Source organism: Didymosphaeria variabile, assembly GCF_027946475.1.
Source record: "Didymosphaeria variabile strain IMI 356815 chromosome Unknown scaffold_4, whole genome shotgun sequence".
Classification (NCBI taxonomy): domain Eukaryota; kingdom Fungi; phylum Ascomycota; class Dothideomycetes; order Pleosporales; family Didymosphaeriaceae; genus Didymosphaeria; species Didymosphaeria variabile.
The window spans coordinates 4597850-4622970 of NW_026611623.1; the positions used below are offsets into that span (position 1 = coordinate 4597850).

The 25121-nt window shown below is 52.8% G+C and overlaps 7 protein-coding genes across 7 annotated transcripts; 2 read left to right on the forward strand and 5 right to left on the reverse strand.

Annotated features, from left to right (window-relative positions):
• Positions 1-235: 235 nt before the first annotated feature.
• Positions 236-2443, forward strand: UBA2 (E1 ubiquitin-activating protein uba2; the record flags this gene model as incomplete). Its single annotated transcript, XM_056215182.1, has 5 exons — positions 236-307; positions 384-554; positions 614-850; positions 906-1554; positions 1602-2443. The coding sequence occupies 5 exons, from the start codon at positions 236-238 to the stop codon at positions 2441-2443; spliced, it is 1971 nt and encodes a 656-aa protein (XP_056072449.1).
• A 1684-nt stretch (positions 2444-4127) lies between these two features.
• Positions 4128-4539, forward strand: ELC1 (elongin C; the record flags this gene model as incomplete). The annotated part of the gene is made up of 2 exons (XM_056215183.1): positions 4128-4251; positions 4316-4539. 2 exons carry the CDS (start codon positions 4128-4130, stop codon positions 4537-4539), a joined length of 348 nt encoding a protein of 115 aa, XP_056072450.1.
• Positions 4540-12386: 7847 nt separating this feature from the next.
• N0V89_006414 (uncharacterized protein) lies at positions 12387-13329 on the reverse strand (the record flags this gene model as incomplete). Its single annotated transcript, XM_056215184.1, has 2 exons — positions 12387-13238; positions 13321-13329. The coding sequence occupies 2 exons, from the start codon at positions 13327-13329 to the stop codon at positions 12387-12389; spliced, it is 861 nt and encodes a 286-aa protein (XP_056072451.1).
• A 209-nt stretch (positions 13330-13538) lies between these two features.
• Positions 13539-18570, reverse strand: N0V89_006415 (uncharacterized protein; the record flags this gene model as incomplete). Its single annotated transcript, XM_056215185.1, has 2 exons — positions 13539-18153; positions 18563-18570. 2 exons carry the CDS (start codon positions 18568-18570, stop codon positions 13539-13541), a joined length of 4623 nt encoding a protein of 1540 aa, XP_056072452.1.
• An 814-nt stretch (positions 18571-19384) lies between these two features.
• Positions 19385-19825, reverse strand: N0V89_006416 (uncharacterized protein; the record flags this gene model as incomplete). Its single annotated transcript, XM_056215186.1, has 2 exons — positions 19385-19774; positions 19820-19825. 2 exons carry the CDS (start codon positions 19823-19825, stop codon positions 19385-19387), a joined length of 396 nt encoding a protein of 131 aa, XP_056072453.1.
• A 3758-nt stretch (positions 19826-23583) lies between these two features.
• N0V89_006417 (uncharacterized protein) lies at positions 23584-24404 on the reverse strand (the record flags this gene model as incomplete). The annotated part of the gene is given in 2 exon segments (XM_056215187.1): positions 23584-24385; positions 24397-24404. The coding sequence occupies 2 exon segments, from the start codon at positions 24402-24404 to the stop codon at positions 23584-23586; spliced, it is 810 nt and encodes a 269-aa protein (XP_056072454.1).
• Positions 24405-24494: 90 nt separating this feature from the next.
• Positions 24495-25107, reverse strand: N0V89_006418 (uncharacterized protein; the record flags this gene model as incomplete). The annotated part of the gene is made up of 2 exons (XM_056215188.1): positions 24495-25030; positions 25101-25107. The coding sequence occupies 2 exons, from the start codon at positions 25105-25107 to the stop codon at positions 24495-24497; spliced, it is 543 nt and encodes a 180-aa protein (XP_056072455.1).
• Positions 25108-25121: the final 14 nt, after the last annotated feature.

Genomic DNA, 25121 nt, shown 5'->3' on the forward strand with positions numbered 1-25121 from the left:
GGGTAAGAGAATCACGTTGGGCGTTTTGGTGTGGATCCTCATTCACCGCTAAACCTTGCAAGGCTGATCCCGGCGGCGACTTGTGCCAAGACTTGCGGCTGCAACAGCGCCCTCACTTTTCCCAATTGGATAGCTCTTGTCCGTGCCCACTGACGTCTCAACCCGAGGCGCTCTCTGGCCGTCGTCGACATCTTCCTCCACTTCTCCGGACAGCGGCATGCCACGGGAACCCGCAATGACGGCGACAGGACGCGACAGACACGCCAGCAAGAGCCTCGGCTCCAATCTTCATGCGCGCATCAAGCAGGTATGAGATCACGCTACAGCCTGTTCTGGGAGATTGGGGTGTACCGAATCGTGTGCGATATACTGACGAACGATAGGCGCGCGTGTTGATGGTGGGCGCTGGCGGCATTGGTTGCGAACTGCTCAAGAACCTCGTCCTGACCGGCTTCGGCGAGATCCACATAGTCGACCTCGATACGATCGATCTTAGCAATCTCAATCGCCAGTTCCTCTTCCGCAATGAGCACATAAAGAAGTCGAAGGCATTGGTACGCGCTGCTAGTTGCACCAAGCAGAGTTGTTGCGCCGAGGCTGACTGTCATTGCAGGTCGCGAAGGAGTCGGCGGGCATATTCAACCCCAACGTCAAGATCGAGGCGTATCACGACAACATCAAAGATCCCCAGTTCAACGTCGCATGGTTCCAGAAGTTCGATATTGTGTTCAATGCGCTGGACAACTTGGAGGCGCGCCGCCATGTGAACAAGATGTGTTTGGCAGCGGACGTGCCGCTCGTTGAGAGCGGGACCACTGGCTTCAACGGCCAGGTGCAGGTCATTCGGAAGGTGCGTGCGCTTTCACAATACGAAGGAACGAAGCCGAGACTTATTTGTTTGACAGGGCAAGACACAATGCTACGATTGCACGCCGAAAGACGCGCCCAAGTCCTTCCCCGTTTGCACCATCCGGAGCACTCCCTCGCAACCTATTCATTGCATTGTGTGGGCTAAGTCGTATCTCTTCACCGAAATCTTTGGCACTTCAGAAGACGATGCGCCGGAGCTGGACCACAGCGAAGACTCCGAGAATGCGAAAGAGATCGCGAATTTGCGCAACGAGTCTCAGGCATTGAAGCGAATTCGCGAGTCTATGGGGTCGAAAGAATTTCCCGGGCTGGTTTTCAACAAGGTGTTCAAAGAAGACATCGAGCGGTTACGGAGCATGGAAGACATGTGGAAGACACGGAAGGCGCCCACCGCTCTAGACTACGAGGATCTACTGAAAGAACTCCCTAGCGTCGAGAAGAACATTGCGCAAAAAGACCAAGCGACGTGGACGGTTGCCGAAAACTTCGCAGTTTTCTTAGATAGTCTGTCGCGGCTGAGCAATCGCATGGAAGAGACTAGGGCCAATGCAGATACCGGCAACTCTCCACCCATACTTACCTTCGATAAGGACGACGCGGACACTCTAGACTTTGTGGCTGCCAGCGCGAACCTCAGGTCTATCATATTCGGCATCGAAGCGAGGTCAAAATTCGACATCAAGCGTAAGTACCGTTTCCATTGATTCCGCAGATCTTGCTGACCAGTATAGAAATGGCTGGCAACATCATCCCGGCGATTGCGACTACGAATGCGATGACGGCATCCATCTGCGTTCTGCAAGCTTTCAAGGTCATGCGCGCAGACCTTGCCAAAGACAAACTGCGCGAGCAGCTTTCCGAAGCCAAGACGGAGGAGGAGCTTATCAAAACCAAGACAGATGAGGAGTATTCCAAACAGCTTTCAAAGGCCAAGATGGTTTTTCTTGCACCGAACGGCACTGAGCGCCGGGTCACCACCGAGGGCCTCAGCCGGCCTGATGAAACATGTCCCGTCTGCAGCGTTGCACAGTCTACCATTGTCGTCGATGCCAACCGAGCCACCTTGAACGACCTTATCGAGGACCTCCTCCGGTTGCAGCTTGGTTACGGCGAAGAGTTTAGCGTGAACAGCGACGCCGGTCTGCTATATGACCCTGAAGAAGACGCGAATCTTCGGAAGACATTCGCTGAGCTGGGCCTCAAGAACGACAACTCAATCACAATTATCGACGACGCTGATGAGGGTGCGAGGGTCAACCTGGTGCTGCACATCTCCGAGCAAGAGCTGGGATCAGAGGCGAAGCCGATCGACCTGACCCAGAAGCCAGAGATCCCGTTGAAGCCCAGGACTGCTCCCGCGGAGACCAACGGCGACTCACGACCGATCGTTACAAACGGCCTCACTAACGGCGTGACTAACGGCGCCACAAGCGGTCTGAAGCGCACGGCTGACGATGCTGGACTCGAGGATGAACTGATCAGGAAGAAGGGTAAAGTCGCCGCAAAGCCTGATGATGATGTCGTTGTCGTCGACGATGCAAACGACGGAATCATACTCATCGATGATGACTGACTTGGTCTTTTCCATCTTCGACCGATGACTCAAGATAGCCCGGACGCAACTTTCGCAGCTGGATCGTCCGTTATGCTACCTGGGGATATTCTATGACAGGCTCCACACGCTCGGAAGCCAGGCGCAGAATAGCTTGGTCCACGCACCATACATGCACCATGTATACCCAAGTATGTTGGACTATACACTTGCGGAAGCGCCCTGATTCTGTATTCCCCGACTGTCATCATCTTGGCTAGCATTGGAAACGATTTCATATGCATCGCCTCTGCTTTCAACGCCTTCCTTCCACATAGATCTATCTCCTCGTTTCATCGCCAAAGCATCATCCGCACTGGCATCTGTATTGTGGCGTTTATGGACCGTCATCGGAATATACCTTGGACTAGGATTTGCTTGGGTGGTATTCGTCCTTCGCATCTTCGTACTTCTGAATAGGAGCAGCATTCCCCTCGCAAGCGAGCGGCGCAGGAGTTATCTCACACAGCCGACAGCCCGCCATCGAGATTAATCACGCAGTTATGCGCATACTCGTTCTGCGCCAGGAACAGCGCTGCGGAAGCTATTTCCTCAGGCTTGCCCAAGCGACCGAGCGGGATGCGCTGAGAAAGGGAGGCATGGTCAAGATCTGCATGTATACTAGTTAGCCACGATCCAATATCATCGCGCTCAGCGCTGTCCAGACAAACCACCTTCAAAAAAAAAAAAAAAAGAAAACATGCAAACTCACCTCCCGTCATGTCCGTCTCCACATACCCCGGCACTACCGCATTCACCCTAACCTTCTGCCTCCCCAGCTCACCCGCCAACGCCCGCGTAAACCCCAACACCCCCGCCTTGCTCGCTGCGTACGCCACCGCACCGTGTCCCCCGTGCGTACCCAACAGACTCGCAATATTGATAATGCTCTTATTCCCTCCTTCCCTGCTAGACCCAAAATACCGGTTGCGCAACAGATACCGCGTCCCGACCATCATACTCGTGAGATTCGTATCCACAATCCCCTGAATGGCGGAGGCGTCCGTGGATACGAATAGACTCTGCTGCGTTATCCCCGCGCAGTTTACCAACACATCTAATTTACTCTCCTTTTCTTTCGGCGAGAGGTGCGTTCCTATGCTAGATGTGCTCCAGAAGGTGGAGGAGGCGATGTCGCCGGCTATGTAGGCGTGCGGCGTGGAGGGGAGAGGGTGCTGGGCGTTGAGGGCGGAGACGGCGGCTTTGAGGGGGGCTTCGGAGCGGGCGAGGAGCGTGCAGCGGTAGGAGGAGCGGGCGAAGAGGTGCGCGATGGAGAGGCCGATGCCGCGCGAGCCCCCAGTTATGAGGACGTGTGGGTTTGTCATCGTGAGGACGATGGTGGTGGGTTTGTGCTAAAGGAAGGACTGAGGGCGGGGAGATGGCGAGCAGCGAGCTTCGAGGTGTCAATCGTGCATGCTTCTTCTTGGAAGTTTGGTCTTTGATTCCGTCTGACAGGTATCTCGTTGTTCTCAGCAGTCGTTGGCGATACTTGCTGTCGTTCATCGTATGAAGTTCGCGATCTCGCTTACGTCATGCACCCTACCTACACGAAGAAACGTGATCGCGCGCTTAAGCTTGCCCACCGCGTTCCCGCACCGTCCCACACAACCACAACCACAACCTCCCCCAATGATCCCGCACCGCCTCGCAAAAGCCCCCTCCCACCATGGTCGTCGCCCCAGAACTCTCCGCCTACGTAACCCTCGTCTCAAACGACGGCTACGAATTCAAAATCCTCCGCTCCGCCGCCTGCATCGCCGGCACCATCAAGAAAGCCCTGGATCCGAGCTGTACGCCCTTCCCTTGCCCCCACCCAAATGCCCCTCTTCAAACAGTGTACTGATATGTAGAAAGCCGGCTTCCGCGAAATGGAGCAAAACCGCGTCGAGCTGCCCACGATCAACGGCGTCGTCCTCGAGAAAGTCTGCGAGTACCTGTACTACAACCAAAAGAACGCGGAGAGTAAAGATGTGCCTGATTTGGAGATTCCCCCGGAGCTGTGTTTGGAGTTGTTGATTGCGGCGGATTATCTGGATGGTGAGTTGGTGATGTGGGGAGAGAACGAGGGAGAGGGCTAACGGGGATGTAGTGTGAGGTCGATGTGTATGCACGCAGAGCGTTATACGATGACATAAAAGATAGTGGGGAAGCGCCGGGCCGGGCCGACATGGTATGTGAGGGCAACGCAAGCACGCTTGTGTGGACCGGATACGGCCAGTGGGACGGTGTACGAGTGAGGTCTGGGCCTGAACACGGTGCGCCATAAGCCAAAGAACGTTGAGGTCAATTGAAAGCAGGATAGAGGAGTAAGACGACGGATTGCTGGTGAAATCGCAAGCTGTGCGTCTGAAGAGCATGACTCCGCCCTTCAAGTAAGACGCCATGTTGTGACCTGCTAGATATGATCCCCGTTTCCAACGTTGGCTGTTCATAGTTGGTAACGTTAGTCTAGTAGGTATGACAAGACCTTAATGAGACACAATGTGTGCGATACTACTGTGAATTGGTAGATCACTTTATGACGTGCCGTAGTAAGTCACCCATCCTGCCAAACAGTGCATAAGGCAATGACGTTTAGAAAAGCTTGTAGATACCTCCAGCTATGTATGTCTGCTATCTACGTTATCATGACCCGATCCCTTTCAAGTACAAGTTACACTCTGCACATGCAAAGGGTCTTACACGAAGTCGAAAGTTCCGAAAGCAACGAGGGAGCGCGGTGTGAATGCCACCCTTCAGCCCGAGGACATTCTCCCTACGTTCACACTGGCCCCTCCTCGGGCCCAGTGTGGGTAGTTCAGTAGAGGACAGACGAGTCCTTGGGGTTCTGCACGCACTTGGCGCTGAAGAGCCAGCTAGACACGTACTCCGCCTCTTGAGCGGGGCCCTTCAGCGTCTTGAAAGTATCCTCGTCGCACTCAGGCGCACTGCAAGTCATAGTGTTAGCAACTTGTACTTCTCGCAACGACTATCGATCTCCCCGGGGTCGCGACTGCCGTGTCAGGAAGAAAGGACTTACCGGTGGAGCTCGCAGGTGTAGCCCGCATTGACTTGGAGCTTGGTGAAGTAGTTGCTAGGCTTCGGCACATGGTCGTTGTTCTGGGGCACGGACTGGCAGCCGGTCTTGAGGTCGAGCTGCACGTCGCCGTAGGTGAGGTGGCCAGCCTTGTTGCCGTAGGCGGCGGGGACCGCGGCGGCGCTCGCGAGGGCGAGACCGGAAAGCACGGTGAAGAAGCGCATGTTGTGTGGCAATTGGAGTTGAGTGATTCGCAAGGTGGGCAAGAGACGAAGAGGGTGAGTTGGTGGGTGGGTGTTGACGGGACAGAGGAGTTTGTATAGACCGGCGGCAACGGGGTAATTGCGGCGAAGACGAAAGAGGCACGCGCGAACGGCCGGGTGATTTCCTGAAGAGTGGAAAGTGACAGTGAACGCAGGGGATGCAAATTGGCTGCTCTTGCGGCTCGGTCAATGTCACTCACGTGGCGGCGTAGCCCGAGCAGGGGAGGTGCGACCATCGGGTACACTGTTGGGCATCGTTCCCCTTTCGAATACCGTCTACGACGCCTGTGTAATATCTCCTTCGCAGTCAGTATCCTTGACCCAACTGATTGTCTTCAGGCATTCGTAAAAACACCTTAGATCAGTGTATTCGCAGACAGAAATCGAAACGACTCGGTATCGCCAAAACCCAGTCCAGGGTCTGAGAGCACTTGTAGCCATGGAACTTGTTCCCTTTCATATCCTTCCCATTCACATTGCTGGACGACCCAACTGTGTGCTGGCAGCTGGCGTCCCTGCTCTAGCGTCAGTTCACTCAAGCTTCAGCACGGGTCGGCCTACGTACAAGTAAAATGTGCAATTGCGCTCTGCATACACGTTGGGGTATGAGAAGCTACCTGAAAGCTGCCTACAGAGGGAGGCGCAGTTGAGGACGACATCTTGCCACATTTGTTGCTGAGAGAGCCGCATTCAGGAAAGGGAACGTCGGAGCCGGCCGTATCGACGTTGTTTGAAGAAGCTGGTCTGTTTCTAATGAGAGACGGATACTCCTGAAGGTCACGAGCGCCTCCTCCTCGATGGAACTTGGAGTGGCACGCGCCAGCTCCCCCGATGTCTTCTTCTGAGCATTTGAAGGTTACCTGAGTCCGTGTGAACATTTCCAGAAAATTGTTGAAGAAGACGAAAGAACGAGGCAAGTATGATTTACACATCCGCGTAGAGGCGCTTAATCGATGAACAAGGCGGTGTGACGGCATCGCAGTTGGCTCAGCATGCAGACTCGTTTGCTTCGTCCAAGAACTCATTTCGGCAGAGCGGACCTACATTTATCGCGACTATTCAAAAATTAAGTCATATTAGCCTCACCGCATAGGTAGGACTGTGCTTGATATCACTTTTGTTTTCGACTACTCATCAGTTCACCAGGGCGTGGAGAATCATGCCTTATTCAACTGCCACCAGGTATCCCGTCACCGATATACCGTGTTACCCCAGAGACACATCAAACATCACTTCTCAAGCGTCCCAAGTAGCAGCTCCACACTTGAAATCCCTCCCTTTGTACTTCGAGATGTCAACGTTAGTAATCGGACCGTCAAACCGCTCGCGCTGTGCCGGATCGGTCTTCGTGTCGCAATGGTTGGCAACGCTGTATGTCACCTTCAGTCAAGATCACTTGAAATGTTGCCAAACAACTTACGTGTAGAACTCGCACCAGCGCTCCATAAAGATCTCGATGAGGTTAGCATCCTTGGGAACACCTTTGCCCTCGTCGGCCTCCTGGCACACTCCCTTCGGCACAGTGATGTTCCTAGGGTGGGAGCTGTGGGGAATATCGAGGAAGTAGCCGAATAGCTCCTCGGATGGTCCACCGGAGGATGGGGTCGGAGTGGGTGGTGAGCGCTCCGCGACACTACGAGAAGTGGAAGTGGAAGTGGTGTGTGGGTAGTAGGTGCCAGGACGGGGATAAGGGTTAGGATTCCGCGAGGAGGTGGTCGGAAGAGGGCGGCCATCGAAAGGATTGCTGGATGAAGGCCATGGGTCCGGAGTTGTAAGTGATCGCTTGGTGAGTGGCGCTCCGCCAGACACTGGGAAGGACGCAGGTGCTGTCGGCTTGACGAATGTACCAGGAGGGCCTGATGTGGGCTGTATGATTGGAGTCACGCCCGGCGGCAATCCACTATCGGTGCTCCTCGGATAACCAATAGCAACAGCCGCAAAGCCGACGAGAGAAACGAGAAGGGTGCTGAAAGCCCTCATCGTGAGAGAGGTAATTGTATGGAGGGAAAAGTTGGTTGAGGATATCGAAGAGCCGGAATTCTCAAAAGGTAGTGAAGGGGAAGAGAGTATTGAGGAGCAGGTTCGGGTACGCGACAGCTGTTTATATGAAGGTGTCCGTGGGTGGAGAAGCTAGGACCATGTGAGTGAGTGGGTGATTTTGTGTGACGAGTCATTTCGGGCAGTTGCCACGCAAACAGAAGGTTGAAAGAAACGGTAAAGCTACGGAAAAGTTCAATCAAGCTAATCAAAAACGGTCTCCTGCGTCTCCTCTGAGAGGCTGGAAGGTCAGTCTGCGAGATCGGGGAGGTACACGGCGCTCGTATTGCTGCTAATGACGTGAAGCCGAGCTTTCGACACACCATTCGAAAGGCAGACGCATTGAACAGCAACTCGATCTAGTACCATGTGGGCTTATCTATACATAACAAACCACAACAATTTTGCCCTTGGTATCACCATGAAAATACAAATCTTCCTGTCATACTTCGCAACGCAGCCTGTCGCCATCAAATCAACCCCGCAAACACCACCACGAGCACAGCACTCGCAATCATCGAGACCGTCTGCACTTCAAAGCCCCGCTTTCCATCGCTCTCCTCAACGATCCGCTTGCACTTGTAGTACCACATCGGCCCGAACAGAATCGCATCCATAACATCAACGCCATCCCACGACTGCTCACTAGCCTCCGCACATTCGGAACTGCCGTTTTCTCAGCCTTGATTAAAGGATAAAACAGGAGATGAGGGGCTACTCACTCTTCGTAAAGGTCGCACGCACAGTCCTTGAGCACAGTGATGTAAGGCATGCGCTCAGGCATTCGATTGCATGTGCCGTTGTCAGAGAGACACGGGCCGGTGAGGTTGTGCTTGCAGTCTGGTGCGGTGTAGTTGGGTCGTGACTTGGTGAAGCCGCAGAAGGACGCGTTCTTCTGCGGAGGCGGCTTATGCTGCAGGGCGACGCTGAGGGTCGAGATGGCGAGGATGGAGAGGAGGTGAGATAGAGGTTTCATCGTGGATGGCAGCTGGAGGTTTCGCAAAGTAAGGAGGCGAGTGGATTGTGGTAGACCTGGAGCCGAACTGAGGACTGAGGACTGAGTAGTTGTCGCTCGAAGCGAGAGAAGGATGTTGTTTGATGCGGAATTCTTCCCGTGTGGTACGTTTGCTCGGTTCGCTCCGAGAGAAGTGCATGTGCTGCCAGTGTCACTGGGTACGAACAGTCCTTGGTTAGCCGAGCTCTGGATCAGTCGTTCCTGAGTTTGTCCAATTGCAGCGAAGAGCAATTGACCTGTGATGAGGCTCAAGGCCGTCTACCACCACGGCGTGACTGGCTCAGGCGCGTCCGTCCAAGGTCGGTGTATCACGCAAACGAAATTGGGTACAGTGCGGGACAGTCGAAAACTCCTTCTATCAGAAGGCTGCTTGCGCAATCACGTGTGGTCGAGGGTGATGGAGGGCATTCGAACAGTGTACAGTCACAACTTTGATACAACAGTTGCAGGCTATAATTGAACCCTAGGAGGCTGTATGCGCTCGGAGGTCGTGCTAGAAACTTTTTAATTAGTTTAACTTCCTGAAATTAAGCTGGTTATTGGGTAATGTGGATAGTACTACGTGACTAGTTTTGGCCTTCCACCTAAATTAATGGCCTTCTCTATAGCTTAATATAGGATATCGTGATGTAGAGCCTAGGTCGACTTTCGATTCTTAATAAGCAAAGAGGCCTGAAGTAGGTATATATCCTCTGAATATTAATAATTAGCTTACTCTAGATATAGGCAGACAAGCGCTAGTACTTAGCTAGAAGACGTCTTTCATTCGTGACACGACGGAAATAAGTTCCCGGAAAAGATAGAGATTCATCATCTTGTGCGTTGGGAATAAGGGCGTCAGATCCAATTCAGCGGGATTATCACCAGTTCCCGGGCAGATTGTGTAGATGATCATCGAGGAGGTAGAATCCGTAGATCTGAGTCTTTGAACGCCTAAGGCGAGATGAAGATCCTCCGATACACTTCGGCCGATAGCCTAAGATTCCGTGACTGGCTAGCTGAGGATCATTATCGGTGATGTACATATTGAGCGTTGGTACCAAGAATTTCCGGTGCGAGGAATCCTGTCTTAAAGACCTCTATCTTCGAACTTTTGAATGCAAGACCCTCCAGATATACAGGCCAACCAAACCTCGTCTAGGAAATTGGTTGTGGTAATGGCTTTGGCGCACCATACTAATTCCCTAGCTCGCGTAAAGGTCCGAGCTCGCGGAACGCTCCGGGAGTATCGATGCAAGGTGTTACCACCCACTTTCGACCTCCAAGTAGCCTTCAGTGACCGGAAGCTTCCCCGAATTCGAGTCACTATCCGCCTATTCCCCATGGCGTCTGATGGTCAGGATACCGAGCCGTCGCGCAAACGGCGTAAGGTTGCCGAATCGTGCAAGCCCTGTCGCACCAAGAAGACGCGTTGCGACGGTCTGCGTCCAATTTGCTCCCCATGCATTGAGAAAGGGACCGCTTGTGAATACAACGATGCGACGGTCTCAGTTACCGCCAGCAGTTTAACGGACATCCAAGAAAGATTGCGGAAGCTTGAAGAGCGCGCAGTCACTGTCTCGACCTACACTGAAACTACGAACGATGCGAGCACTGAAACTCTTGATGCAGCCCATGAGCGGCCATTCGTCGAGCACCAAACCACGTACTTCATTCAACAGATTACTCGCTCGGCAGATCCACCATCTTCGACTAGATCGCTTCCAGAAAACAACGATACCTGGCCAGTCGGAACAGACACCGCATCAATGGTAATACCCCCAAGGACCATATCCGACGACTTGGTTCGTTGTTTCGAAACTTATGTGTATCCTCTTTTCCCAGTCTTGCACATGCCGTCATTTTACGAAAGATACAGTCGTATATGGGACCCACAACCTCAAATCGGGGTCCAGAGTCTGGCGGCAGAGGTCACCTTTCATGCGGTACTCAACATGGTGTTGGCGCTAGGGAGTCTAAACAACTCGAATGTCGAACCGCAGCTCAAGCTGAAAACAGCTGATACCTTCTATCAGCGAACGCGCAAGCTCATGCCTCTCGATGCACTGGACTTGCCTCAAACAGAAATAATACAGTGTCTATTGCTCACTACAATATACCTCACGTATACTAGGTACTCTTACCGATGCTCGAACACACTGGCCTTGGCTATTCGAAACACACAAGCCCTGAGGCAACTCATGAGCCTGGATCAAAGTTTAGATCTTCCGATCAATCGGGAAATGTTTAGGCGGCTTTGGCATCAAAGCATGTTTCTCGAAAGGTTCGGATTTACCTAGGCAAATGGATACTTGCCTGATTTATATCACAATATTTACTTACCTAACACCAGGCTCGTTTCCCATCTCTTCGGGAGGACCCCTATGCTAGCAGTAGACGACACAGTACCCCTTCCAGCAGCACTGGATGACGCTCAACTCCTCGAAAGCGAAGACGATCGTCAACCCACTGACGTCCCATCTGTGCTCGAAGCTTTCATTGTCTCCGTGAAAATCTTCCAAGTGCTGGACGGAGCCCGTAACATCTACGGCGAGGCGATCAACCACACTTTTGGCTTGCCCGAGCTTGCAGATACCCTCCAGCTGAATGGAAGGCTTGATGCGATCGAGAGAACGCTGCCCGCACATTTGAAGCCGAACGCATTAATGAGCGCAGATACCCCTCGAGCGCGCATGTTCAAGCTTCAAGCAGAAGCAGTCATGCTGAGGTGAGTGCATAGCTATCTGAACATGTCCTTCACAATCGCCGTTCCACGGTTCACTCATGCAACAGCAGGATCTTCAACGTCCGCTCCGTCCTGCTTCGTCACCCTGTTCTAGCCGCCGCGCGTATGTCCTTCTCATCGCCTTCTGCCATGGAGACCGTATCGTCAACCGAGACGACTCTCCGCCGCACGGTCTCTACCTTAGCGATCGAAACGGCAGTATCGGCTATCAGCATGCTCCACGCCAATTTGCACTCCGCTTACCGCATCATGAGCTCGAGCGTCGTGTTCATGATTCTGTCCGCTGCTACGGTCATCATCGCCGCTTCCTTGGTGCCCGAGTTCGAAGTCAGCATTGAGGCGGGCACTAATTACAGCGAGACGATAACGATGGCATTCCGAGTGCTAGAGGGACACCAGTGGCAGATTGAAAACGCACGAGGTGCGAGGAGGCAGCTTGAAAGCTTCATAAACATTGTGAAGCAGGCGGCAGAGTACCGCGTCAGAAGTACGTCAATCGTTTCGCCTTTGTTTTCAGATTCAGAGTGCGCGCAGGGAGGATTTGGGCGCTATTGGCAATGTCTGTTTGAGGTTTTTGAGATCACCCTGCATCAATTGCGATGCCTGATCGACTGGTCCCTATCACGTGCTAACCCGCGTCAAAGATGCCTCTGTTATGCCAGCCAGCCAAGACGGCGCGTCCCTCAACCACTTCGAGCATCTAAACGTCGATTTGGACGATCCTCTTTGGAATATCCAGTGGTTTGACACCAGCTTCTGGCCACTAGCGCCAGTGTCATAGGCCAACATACATATCGTGCCAATTCACTTCACTCATCCTGTGCCGCGAAGGTACCCAAGCATTTGTGATTTCTTAACACCTCCAACGCCTATTTAGCGGACCTCTGCGCGATCAAGCTTCCGAGTTCCAGCATCGTCATACCCCCAAGTATCTCAAACACCGCAATATCTACATCGACTTCCTTCGAAATCCAATTTCGGAGCTCAATCGCAACCAGAGAATCTACGCCGTAATGCTCAATCTGGCTGTTTGGTTCGATTTCCTCGACTTGCATCCCAAGCAGCTTACTCGTTTTAATCCTCAGCATCGCAGTCGCCACGCTCGCTGCTTCATTTACATTCTCTGCTTCCCGGAATTTCACAGTTAGATTGTCGCCGGCAGCGTCATGTTGGGCTTTTACCGACATGCGGACCGGAATCTGTGCAATGCACCGAAGTATCGGTTGCAATAACCTCAGGGGCACGTCCCTACCTTCGGCGCGGAGTTGGGCGGGCAGGGTTACTCCCGTGACCAGTTGGCTTTCATCAGGAGACAGGAGGCCAAGGTCAGGGTTGCAACAGTAGTCGAGCATGGCAAGGAACTCTTCCAACTGTATTGGAAAAATCTCGCGGTTGCGGATGAGTCTTTCTCGTATCGCGTCATTTTCGGCGACGTAGCCACCACCCAAGATCATGCCCAGATTCAATGATATGGCCTTCTCTCCGCGAGACACTCGGAATCGGGCGAGCGCATCCTGGAAGGTATTTCCCGCTGCATAGTTGCTTTGACCGCCGTTGCCGAAGATGGCACCAGCGGAAGAGAACAAAATGAAGAAGTCGAGTTCAGCTCCATTCATTGCTTGGTGCAAGTTCCAAGAACCTTGGACCTTTGGGAGAGTACATTCGGTCCACTGGTCAAAGGTCATCTTCGCGAAGGTGGCGTCTCGGAGAACCATGGCTCCCTGGAAACACCCTTTGATCGGAGGTAGGTGTGAACAGGCTCCTAGAGCGCTCTTCAAGGCTTTAAGATTCGAAATGTCGCACATGGGACATTCAACGTTGATTCCGCGTGCGCGAAGCTTCTCTACTTCGCCTCGTATTTCCGGATTCGTGGTTCCGGACCGTGAAAGCAGAATTAGGTTCTTCGCACCCCTGTCACAGAGCCAATTTGCGACGATACGTCCCAACCCTCCTAGACCACCGCAAATGACATATGTAGCATCTGGACGAAGTCGGTATGGCGAGTGGGGGCCTTGCACGACCTATCCCATAACGGTTAGTGACGAGTATCTTCCAGGCGAGGATCGATGACTTACAGGCACGACAGAGTCTTGCGACACGTTGACGACGATTTTGCCAGAGCTCTTACCGCTTTGGATGAACCTAAGAGCATGCTCGATGTTTCCAATACCGTACTCGTGAATCGGATGTACCGGCTTATAGGTTCCGGCTTTGACGTGTTGCATAACTTGCTCGGAAATCTCCTGTCCACGGCTTTTGTTCGCACGGCTGCCTGGTGCATCAATAACCAACGTGAGGTCCACTCCGGTGAACGATGCGTTTTTCCTAAACGGATACATGGGAAGCGTTCTTCTCGAATCTATATCGCTGCGGCCAATCTCAACAAATCTTCCGAAGTGCGCGATAGTGTCCCACGATGCTTGGAGTTGCTTGCCGGCTAGCGAATTCAGAACCACGTCCACACCACGGTTGTTCGTTGCTTGCATTACCCTTTCAGCGAACGAGGTATCCCGACTGTAGAATATGTGCGACTCCGGTATACCGTACACTTCCTCTAAGAGCTGCTTCTTAGCCAACGACCCAACGGTGGCGAATATCTCAGCCCCGACTTGCTGCGCAACTTGTATTGCAGCTTGGCCGGTACCTCCTGATGCAGCATGAATAAGAACCTTCTCATTTGGTTGCAGCCTTGCAACCTGAATCAGGCTGAAATAAGCCGTACAGAAGGCGGTTGGGATCGATGCAGCTTGCGCAAACGACATCTGGTCTGGTATAACCGTTACCCGATCCATGGTTGTGCGGACAAAGGTCCGATAGGCATCGAACACGGCCACGGCAACTCGTGTTCCCGGAAGGATGTCCCCACAGGCGCTTCCAGCGTACACCACTGTACCCGCGCATTCAGTCCCGAGAGCATCTGTGTCTATGCGTCCGAGCAGCGTTAGACAGTCCTTGAAGTTGACACCTATGGAATGAACCCGGACGATGACTTCGTTCGATCCTAGGTGCGCATCTATGGGCATCTCTTCGGAGAACTGCAGAGTGTCGAGAAGGCCCAGGGCCCGGATACCGAGCTGGAGGTTACGGTTGCCAACCGGCTGTTCAACAACAGGTTGCGTCGTTCGCCGAAAGATATGCTCGTTGACAAATTTCGAGGACACTACACGATTGATGTGTAAGAATGATGATTGCTCCAAGTACTCGGGTTCAACGTCTACGCGGAGGTCGAGCGCTTTCTGTGTGGCTTTGAAAATTGTAGAAATGTTGGATGCCGTCCGTGTTGGTTCTTGATCCTCTATTCCGAGCGTAACGATTTGGGTCGAGTTGTTCTCGATGCGGAGAACGCGGATAAGACCTGTAACGATGCCGTACTCTGGGGACACTGTGTAGCTATTTTGGGTAACCCAGATGATGCTTCTTGCGGAGCAAAGGACTTTCTGGAGACCTGAGAAGAACTCCGACGTGGGCTCGACTAGAACAGGCTGCTCAATTTCCAGCAACATGATAAGGTCTCTACTGCCCAGATCTGTGCGACCTACAGCGTCATCGAAGCTCAGCGTCTCTGGCGCCATACCCGGCATACGTAGGCAGGTATTAATTTGCTCGACAAGCTGCATCTGTGCTTGTGAATCTTGCTTGGCCACTATGAGTGGTGCAGAAAGCTGCCCGTGGCTCTCTTGGTGCTGTTCGGTATCATCCGTGGCAGTGGAGATGAAATAGCTCCACATGTGACAATTCTCGCTTCCATAGTCGCACATCTCCAGGTCGACTCCGGAGAACTGGTTAGACTTCAGCAGCACATCCCATTGTGATGCGTCAGCGCAAGGACTCAATGCTTCGGCTCTCCAAGGCTCGACACTCAACCACCAACCAGGCAACAGACCAAATACGAATCCTGTGTAAACACTGCTGGGCGACGTCAACTCTTTCAATATGAGTTTACCTCCCGGCTTCAAAAGCTTACGAACGTTTCGCAGAGTGTTACTGAGGTCCGATGTGGCATGTAACACCATGTCAGCTACAATGACATCGAACTCGTGTGCAGGAAAGCCCTGCTCTAATGGGTCCTTTTCGATGTTGAGCAGCCGAAACTGCATGTTGTCTAGATCGCTAAAGCGCGCCCTCGCCTTTTCCAAGAACGAAGGACCAATGTCGGTGAAGACATATTGGCCGAAACGAGGTCCATGCCAAGAGTGCAGCACTTCGAGCATAGTATTAGTGCTTCCACCTGTGCCGGCTCCGATCTCAAGGACCTTGATGTCGGGTCGTTTATGTGCCAAGACGTCCACGAGCGCCTGCATGGACTTCAATGGGCGAGACTCGTAGAGCATCTCGTCGTAAAAGTCTTGCATGAGTTGTTCATCCTTGAACATTACAGCAAGCGGATCGAGTTGCCCAGTCAAAATCTTGCCAAGATCTCTCCCGACTTCAACGTACAACTTGCCTGCTTTTTGCGATGCCGCTCTTTCGCACAGCGCTTCCAGCGGACCGTCTTCGTAAATGCAGCTATCGATTAAGTCGACCGTCTCTTTTGGACCCGAGCTTCTAACGGAAGCGATTGTCGCTTTCAGCCAGGAGACATAGGAGACGAGCTCCGGTGTAGGCGGTTGATCGTCCCCCAAGGCCATCAAGGCACGAACCCCAAGTACAATGGAAGCTGCTTGCCAATCGCGAAAATATTCCTTAGGATCTTCTCTCGTATCTCGGTATTGGGTACAATATTGCGCGAGTTGATCAGTCGTCAACAGATCCAAGTCCGGCCTCCAGATCATATGCGCGGCGAGATGCTTGGGTTCGTCGCTTGTGACTTTGGAAAGTGTCTCATCACCAACAGCAGTATACTCGAAGTCATCGATCTTCAATGCGACTTCGTGGGTTGCCTGTCGAAGAACTGAGATAGAGGCGACTGCACTTCTGCGGCTAGGCATCGAGCCCTGTGCATGGATTACTTCATTAAAGCTGTTGTGTCCTACTCCAGATGCCGAGACCCAGATCTTATTGACCCGTCGAGGAACCATTGTGCGGACGCGATTGTTTGGCATCGCCTGGGCGATATGAAAAGCCGCATCCAAGACCACGGGATGGACAATGCAGTAGTCCTCGTAAGGAATCAAGGATGCCCTCACTTCGCCTTCGTCGCTGTACGAGACATTTTCAAGCCGCTGAAAGGTAGGACCGAATTCTGCTCCACATGTGGCTTTGATGTTCTCGTAGAATTTATCCACCTTTTGTGTGCATAACTGCTCAGCCCTCTCATGGCCTGAACGAATGTGATTGAGCTTTTCAAGCTCACTGTGGGGATCGACTTCGGACGCGACTCTGCCATAGTCCGCGGATATTGTGCCGTGGCAGACTTCCTCGCTAGTCTCGTCGCGCCTCCACGTAGCTATCCGGAATTGATACTGGACCAATGCTTTATCCGTTTTAATTGGAGTCAGACTGATCTCTACCTCTGTCCCGGTAGGCGTGTCGTTCAACAATATGGGGGCAATGAACTCAACATTCTCTAACACGAAAGCCATCGGTAGGCGATCACATAGTATCTGCTTTGCGGCTTCTATCGCCATGGCGCACATACCAGCTCCTGGGTAGATGTTCGCTCCGTTGATGACATGGTCTTTGATCCACGGCTGCTCGTCTGTTCGAAGGATCAACCTCCACCGCCTGTCAAGGAGCGCACCATCGATTATGGGCACACCGAGGAACTTGTTAAAGCCATTCTTCTGTAAGCGCATCTCTCGATTGATACGATTCTCTTCCCAGTATAGGACTGAGTGATCGAACGGATACTTAGGAAGATGCGTGAGCACTTTGGGTGCCGAAGGCGAGGCTCGAAACCAATTGGTTAGAAGATCCACGTTCAAGGATGCATTTTCGCAGTACAGACGTCCGCATGCATTCAAGAACGTTTCCTTAGCTGGCTTACCGCGTACCAATGCTGACGTGTAGAATACCTCCTTAGAACGCTCATGGAAATCCAGGATCTGACGAAGAGGAGCTTTGAGCGTGGAATGCGGCCCAATTTCGACAATGCCAGAGATGAGCGGATGGTCAAGGTGACTTTGATCGAGTTTCCATGTCGTTTGGGACTGATCCTGGACGGAACTTGAGAAGCAGAAACTTGCAGCCTCGGAAAACTTGACTTGGGACACCATGTTCTCATCCCAATACCCCGGAGTCGTGGCTACCTCTTTTTCTAGTAAGCGTCCTGTTACAGAGGAAACCATGCGAATCCCCTTTGCTCCTGGCCCAGCCTCGAGGGTTCCAAGCAAGTGAATGTACTCGGCCGAGATCTGGCGCATTTGTGGCGAGTGGTATCCCAGGCCAACCTGCAATTGGCGCACAAACACCCCTTGCTTGCCGAGGTACGCTGATAGAATATCGAGGTGCTTCTGTAATGCTGCGACCGTGATGTTGCTTGGACTATTGACACAGCTGACCGTGAAACTTTCAGTCAAAGATGGTTCTTGGGTATCGGTCAGTTTTTCCAAATGCGTTTTCAGATCTGAAGGTGATAGTCCAACCGAGAGCATGGAATGTCGTTCACCATCCTGATCGGCAAGGCTCGCAGCTAGCTCTCCTCGGTAGTAGGCGATTTTGATGGCCGAAGATCGATCAATCAGACCGGCGCAGTATCTATGCAGGATTAGCAAACGATACCAGTCAGACTTGCTGGTCAAACTTACGCCGCTGCGATCTCTCCTGATGAGTGGCCTAGCACAACAGTCGGCTGTATAGCAATGCTTGCGAAAAGATCAACGAGACCGACTTCCACCACTGTCGTTAAGAGTTGGCTATATCTAGGATTGTCTATCGGGATGTTTTCGCTGTCGGCCACGAGGAGATCTTTGAACGTGTTAGCACCAGAAGCGAATCTCACAGTGGCAAATGGAGACGTACCTATCAGGGACCAGGAGCAATGAAGCTCTTTCAAACAAGACTGCGACTTAAGTACACTCGTTAAGAAATTGGGCAAACCCAACAGCTCTTTGCTCATACCAGCCCATTGAGCACCCTGGCCGGTGAATACGAAGGCTAGATTCACAGTTGCATCATCCCTACGCACAGGTTTCGAGATGCTGTCTTCGAGTTTCTGAATGCATGCCGAAGATTCGCAAACTACGAAACTTCTCCATGGGTGTTTTGTTCGTCGAACATTGAGCGTAAATGCTAGATCATCTAGCAAGGCCTCATGACCCTCACCAACCTGAGATTGGAAGCTAGCCCCTAACGACGCAGCCAAGCGAGAGCAGCCTCCCTCATCCGCAGCGCTCATCAGCAACAGTCTCGGAGTAGCGATATCTGTCTCGGTATCACCATTGGTATCTGATTCGATATCACGCCCAGTGACCCCATCAGAAGGCTCAAAGGAATGTCGCAGGTACGACTCAATGTCATCTAATATCACGTGCGCGTTCGTGCCTCCGAATCCGAAGGAATTCACAGATGCTCTCCGAACACCTAGGCCGCCATCTCGTGGCCATGGAACGGTTTTCGTGGGGAACTAGTCGTCTCAGCAGAACGCTCACGATGGTGCGCAACGTTGACCTTCGCTGACCTGTAGTTTGAAGAACTCCGCATCGATCTCGGGATTCAACGATTCGAAGTTGGCATTCGGTGGGATGACACCTCTCTCGATTGCGAGAATGGCTTTTATGATACCGGCGAGGCCACTGGCTCCTTCTAGATGACCGATGTTCGATTTTACGGCTCCACTATTTAGGTGAGAATCATGTAGGGTATTCTATGGCGCGCTCGACTTACACGTATATAGGCTCCTCGGGGGAACGGTAACGTCGGAAGCATTCACCAATTGCGCGAGCTTCGATAGGATCACCAACCGGTGTTGCAGTACCTAGGCTATGTGTCAGTCATGTAGTATGCACTCGCTCATGGGAATATCGTCCGTACCATGTGCCTCGAAATATCGCGTATTTGCCTTAGTGAGACCGGCTTTCCGATATGTTTCGTTGATCAGGACGGCTTGCATCTTCATGTTTGGTTGAGTCAGTCCTCCCTTGGTGTGTCCGTCTTGATTGATGCCCACAGCCCGTACTAAAGCCCTGATGGGGTCTCCGTTCTCTATTGCGCGCGAGAGAGGTTTCAGCAGCAAAGTGGCCACCCCTTCACCGCGCGCATATCCGTTGCCACGTTCGTCGAAACTGTAGCAACGTCCATCAGGGGAGAGAAAAGACATATTCGACAGCATAATGCTCAAGTCGGGTGACTGGATGAGATTCGCTCCCCCAACGATTGCCTAGATGTAAGTGAGCATTGAGATCAGTTGAGCCGCGTCCCGCACGAGCATGCTGAGAGGCGAAATACCACTTACTGCATCTACGCTACCATTCCATATCCCTTGGCAAGCTAACTCAAATGCTACCATTGAACTGGAACAGGCCGTGTCGATGGTCATGCTAGGCCCATGCAGGTCGAAAAACCAGCTGATTCGATTGGCCAGAATGCAGCCCGATCCTCCCGTGGCGCCGTACTTGGGAATATTTAGCTGGTCTCTACATTGGATAGAATGATAGTCTGAGCCGAAGCAGCCCACATGGACGGAAGTTTTTGATCCTGCGACATCTTTCAAAGAAAGACCAGCTGATGCAGATTCAGTCAAGGTGCAAGCGTGGATCCTCATCACGTACCGTTTTCAAAAGCATGATAGGTTGTCTCCATCAGCGCTCGATGTTGAGGATCCATTGAGCCAGCTTCGGCTTGAGATATTGAGAAGAATCTAGGGTCGAATTCCCTTATGTCGCTGTCCAAGAAGTGGCCATTTCGTGTAGCAACCTACGATGCAGGTGAAATTAGGTCTGATCGGCACACTACTACTACTTCTAAGATTGAGCTCACCTTGCTGGTGCCCTTCAAGGTGGAATCATGGCACACGTCAATGTTGCCTCTGTCCTCGGGGAATTCTCTAGATACGCAATTTCGTTCCATCATCATCTCCCAGAAGTCCTCCTCAGTATTGGCTCCGCCGGGGAATTTGAAGGCCAGACCAACGACTGCGATGGGCTCCAGAGCGCCATGCTCTCCCTTGGACAACATGTTGTGCAAATGATCTGAAAAGTCAAAATGTGATAAACGAGCGACTGTGAAGAAGCATCGTCCACGATATCATCAGCATACTCCGTGCCACCTCTCTACAGCAAGTGCGCGTAGAACCGCCCCCATTGGCTGCACCTGTCTCCAATCGGCGCATTGACGTATCGAACGGCGGCAACGGTCGCGCTTTCCCCAAAACATCGTTGACCGAACCCCGTTAATACACTGTCACTACTGTTGTGGACCGCCGAGCGACGCATGCACCTCGTTCACACCGGCAAGGCTGATCGACAAGGAAGTCGTCCCCCGATGGAGATCTGGAGATGCAGGGGTCGCTATCGCGGATACATAAAGCCCGGCAATCAATATCCTGGTCGATATTTTGGCCGCTCAAGTGCATGCAGCCGACGTTCGCTAAGCCCGACGTCGCCGCAATTGCTGCACTTCGGATGGCTTGATCAGTAGCGAACAGTTTTCGCAGAGGGAGATAGAGAAACAGTGTTTCGGGCATCATGTTGCTGAAAGTATGAAGATGAGTGTAGAAGTAAAGGATTGCAAGGGTGTCGGAAGCCGCCTACGTAGACTAGGCTAGTGCGGTGGCACCTGCCGGGTGCATGGGAAGTGACTTCCTTGAACACATGTCGAGGAATACAAGATATATTTGGCGCCCAGGATAGCGACAAGAGTCCAGGAACCATGTAATCCAACGCCCACGATAATTTCCAATGCAGCCACAGTCGGAGAAACAGCCCAGTCCGCCTTTCTCAGCTACGAGATGGGCCTTTCAAAACTATCTGTGATCTATCTTGGTAATGCCAGGAATTTATGTAGTCTGAGTGTACCACGCACAGAATCCAAGTAGCTTTAATCATCACGCTGATGGAACCCCCCTCATGAACACTGTTGTTGCCGTCACAAAGGGCTTACGCGGTTATGTCAAGAGCTCGTGGCTTTTCACAACTTATATGTTGAGGTTTAGCGGTATGCAATGCTTTTGGCCTTCATTCGCATTCTTTCCTATTTGAACGAACTGTTTCTCAGGTTTTCCATACATAGAGGCGACAGTTCCATATATTGTCAGCCGAAAGCATTGCGTACTAGCCGCCATCGTTATATACTTCTCATTTTCTCTGCCACTTGTGGAGCGACTCAGACACTGATATAGCTGTAAGTTTGCAGTCCGCTTGTCATGGTCCGTAGTCCCTCTACCCAGCGGATATGTAGTGACGATCTTCCGCCAAAGTGGATCGCCAAAGTGGATGTCGGACAATCAGAAGATCGACAAGCGTTTTTGGGGGCCACGTGGGGACTTAATATGTATAGGCGGACGTACATGAATCTGCCTTTCGGGCTTGGCCGCATGGGGAGATTGGTCGAGGGCAGATGCAATGAGTGCATGAAGACAGACGCTTGTAGTGTCCACGAGTCGGAATAGGCATGTGGTGGGGGCGGGCGAGCTGCAGTGCGGATCTGCTCTAGTTCGGTGGGGTATCGGAGTATCTGGCAGGAGCGTCCCATTCGACGTACGTCAAACTGTACTCGAATAACGACAATCCTCCACAGCCTCGCCGGATATAACCCACGACACGACCCTTGCCCCGGACGATGTTATGTTCCCTAGGAGCCACCTAGCGTGGCCCACGCTTACCTACCATACGAGGCCTAGCATTGGATCGACCTCCGACACAACTGTACGAAACGGCGCGGCGCAACGCGTGTCTTGATGTTCACCGTTCGGACTGTATCTAATGATGTATGCCCAGGTGTATGCGCGCGCCATGCACATGCACTCCACCCGTTGAGCTTTGAACTCCGACCCTAACGGCATGGGGATATGCTCAATTCCAAGGTTAGGTTGAGACACTACCGGTATCTACATGTAGGTAGGTGGCACGACCAGCAGAGAAGAAAGGGAAGCGCGCAGGATGCATGCCCAAGGTGATCGTCACTACCATTTAGATAGTCGTTGGCGAAGTACGGACGCAGGATGATCGTCACCTGAACACTTTGTACTGGCCAAGTACCGTACCGACAAGACAAGTCACTGCCGGCACCAAGTGCGACGCGACTGATTTGTTATTCACGATTGCAAGATGCGCTTCCTCTGCCTCCATGGCTTCGGTACGAATAACCAGGTTTGTCTCCCCTCCCCATTCCAAGTCCACTTTCCCCGCCGCGGTTCTCACGTACATCTATAGATCTTCAAGATGCAAACCAGTACGATACGACCTTCTGTAGAAGTACAATGGCAGGAGACAGACTAATCCCACAGCCGCCCTCCGCCACGCCCTAACCGCCCACGACGCCCACACCTTCTCCTTCGTCCAAGGCACGCTCCCCGTGGCCAAACCCGCAGGCGAGTCTCACCCCACCCCGCCAGGCCCGCCCAGCGCAGCCCCGCCCCGCACCCGCTTACGCCGCTGACCGCATCCATTAACACACACCACAGAATTGGGGGCCGTCTCCGACTTCGACGACGGGTTTTTCGGCTACTTCGACCCGTCGGCTCCCTCGAGCGCCCTCACAGCCCTCCACCAGCTCGACGCCTTCTGCGCCTCTCACGGGCCCTTCGACGGCGTCGTAGCGTTCTCTCAAGGCGCCCAGCTAGCAGCTACTTACATCGCGCATAGAACGCTTGAAGGGCTGCCTGCGCCGTTTAGATGCGCGATCCTCTTCTCGCCGCTTAGTATCTACGATTCAAAAGCGTGGGTTGACAACGGGGAAGTGAGAAAACTAGATCTCTCGAGCGATGGATGTAGTATTGCGATTCCTACGCTCGTAGTCTGGGGGAAGGAGGATAAGTGGGGAGGGGAAGCAGAGGGTGTGAGTAAGCTGTGCGATGCGGAGACGCGCTACACGTATGTGCACGAAGGCGGGCATGAGATTCCGGGGATAGGGCTGACGGAGGCGCTGGGGGGTGTTGCGAAGCTGGCGAAGAGGTGTATTGTGAATGCGGGGGAGGAGGACGAGTATTTATAGTGTAGACCGTGGTGCTGCGATGTCAACTATACTATACTACGAACCTGTCCTCTTCCTAAACTGTAAAACTGGCCCCTTGTGCACTGTGATGTACGCATCGTCAATGTGATACTGCGCTTCATCCGTGCGTCCCGGTCCAAGAGTCTTATTCCCACCGCCTAGGTTCTCCCCCGGTACAGCGCGCAAGTCGAGCCGGAAGAGCGTCCTAGCCACTACGAGCGCCATCTCTGTCATCGCGATGTTCTTCCCTACGCAATTCGTAGGCCCGATGAGGAACGGCTGGTAGTACGATTTCAAACTGTTGACCTGTTCGAGTGTGACGCCTGTAGCGGTGGAGGGAATATACCGCTCCGGCCGAAACACGCCCGGCTCCTTGAAGAAACGCTCGTTGTGGCCCATCGCCCAGTGCGCGCAGCCTACTACCACGCCGGCTGGGAAGTGTTCTCCGTTGATGGTGGTTCCACCGGGGAGGACTTCGCGGGCGAATTCGCTGGGTCCGGCGGGCGAGATGCGCAGTGCCTCGTCGATGCAGGCGTATAGGTACACGCAAGATGCGAGTTTGGGGCCGCTTACGATCTCCTCTGAGGAAGCGAACGTGCTGCGTATCTCGGCTGCCAATTTTTCATACACGGATTCGTTGCGCGAGAGGTAGAACCACAGTGCGGCGAGGACGCTGGAGGTGCTGTCTGATCCGGCGACGATGAGCATGGCGGCTTCGCCCTGCAGCGCGTCGACGGTGTAGTGCTCGCCCGTTACAGGATCTGTCGCCTTGCACAGGAAATGGAACATATCCAACCTAGCCCCTTCTGTGTCCTTGTTGTCCTTCTCCTCTTGTATCCTGTTCGTCACGCTGTCATTGATGAACGCGTAGTATGTTTTTATCTCCTCTGGGGTGATCATGTTGAGCAGGTAGTCTATACCGCGGGGCTTGGCCCAGACGAAGAAGTTCATGAAGGGGGGATTGGAGGATCTAGAGAATGGAAGGTCAGTTTAGCGCTGGTAATGCGATGGAGAGACGTACCGGGTAGAACATTTGAACGTGCTGAATGACTAAATGGGGGGATTTTGCGGATTGGATTCGGCTTTGGCTCCTTCACATCGAAGGACCGGCCGAAACACAGATCCCCTAGTATATCAAACACAAGCCAGTCATTCCAATCAGACATGTTGCGCGTGCTGGTCCAGCCATCTCCGCTGGGTGCGTCCTTGTTATCCGCCAGCAGATCGATCCATCTCTCCGTATGCTCGACCACAAACTTCGCCGCGTGCTTTGCCGACTTGTCTGTGAACGCTTGGTTCAGCAGCTTTCTCTTGCGAGCATGCGCCTGGGGATCGATCGTTATAGCGGTGTTGGGCTCGACTGAGGTCTGCCACGCTTTGTAGGATGTGGCTCGGCGGACGTTGGCTTTGGCCCCGTAGATATCTTTATGCGCTTGCGGTGCGAGGAAGAGGACTTCGTTGGGATGAATGCGAACCTTGTCGCCTAAAATGATGTTAGGACCATGGTCAAACCAGCCATAGAAATCGCACGAAAGACTGAGGTTCAGGAATACTTGCCATAGATTTGGTGGTTA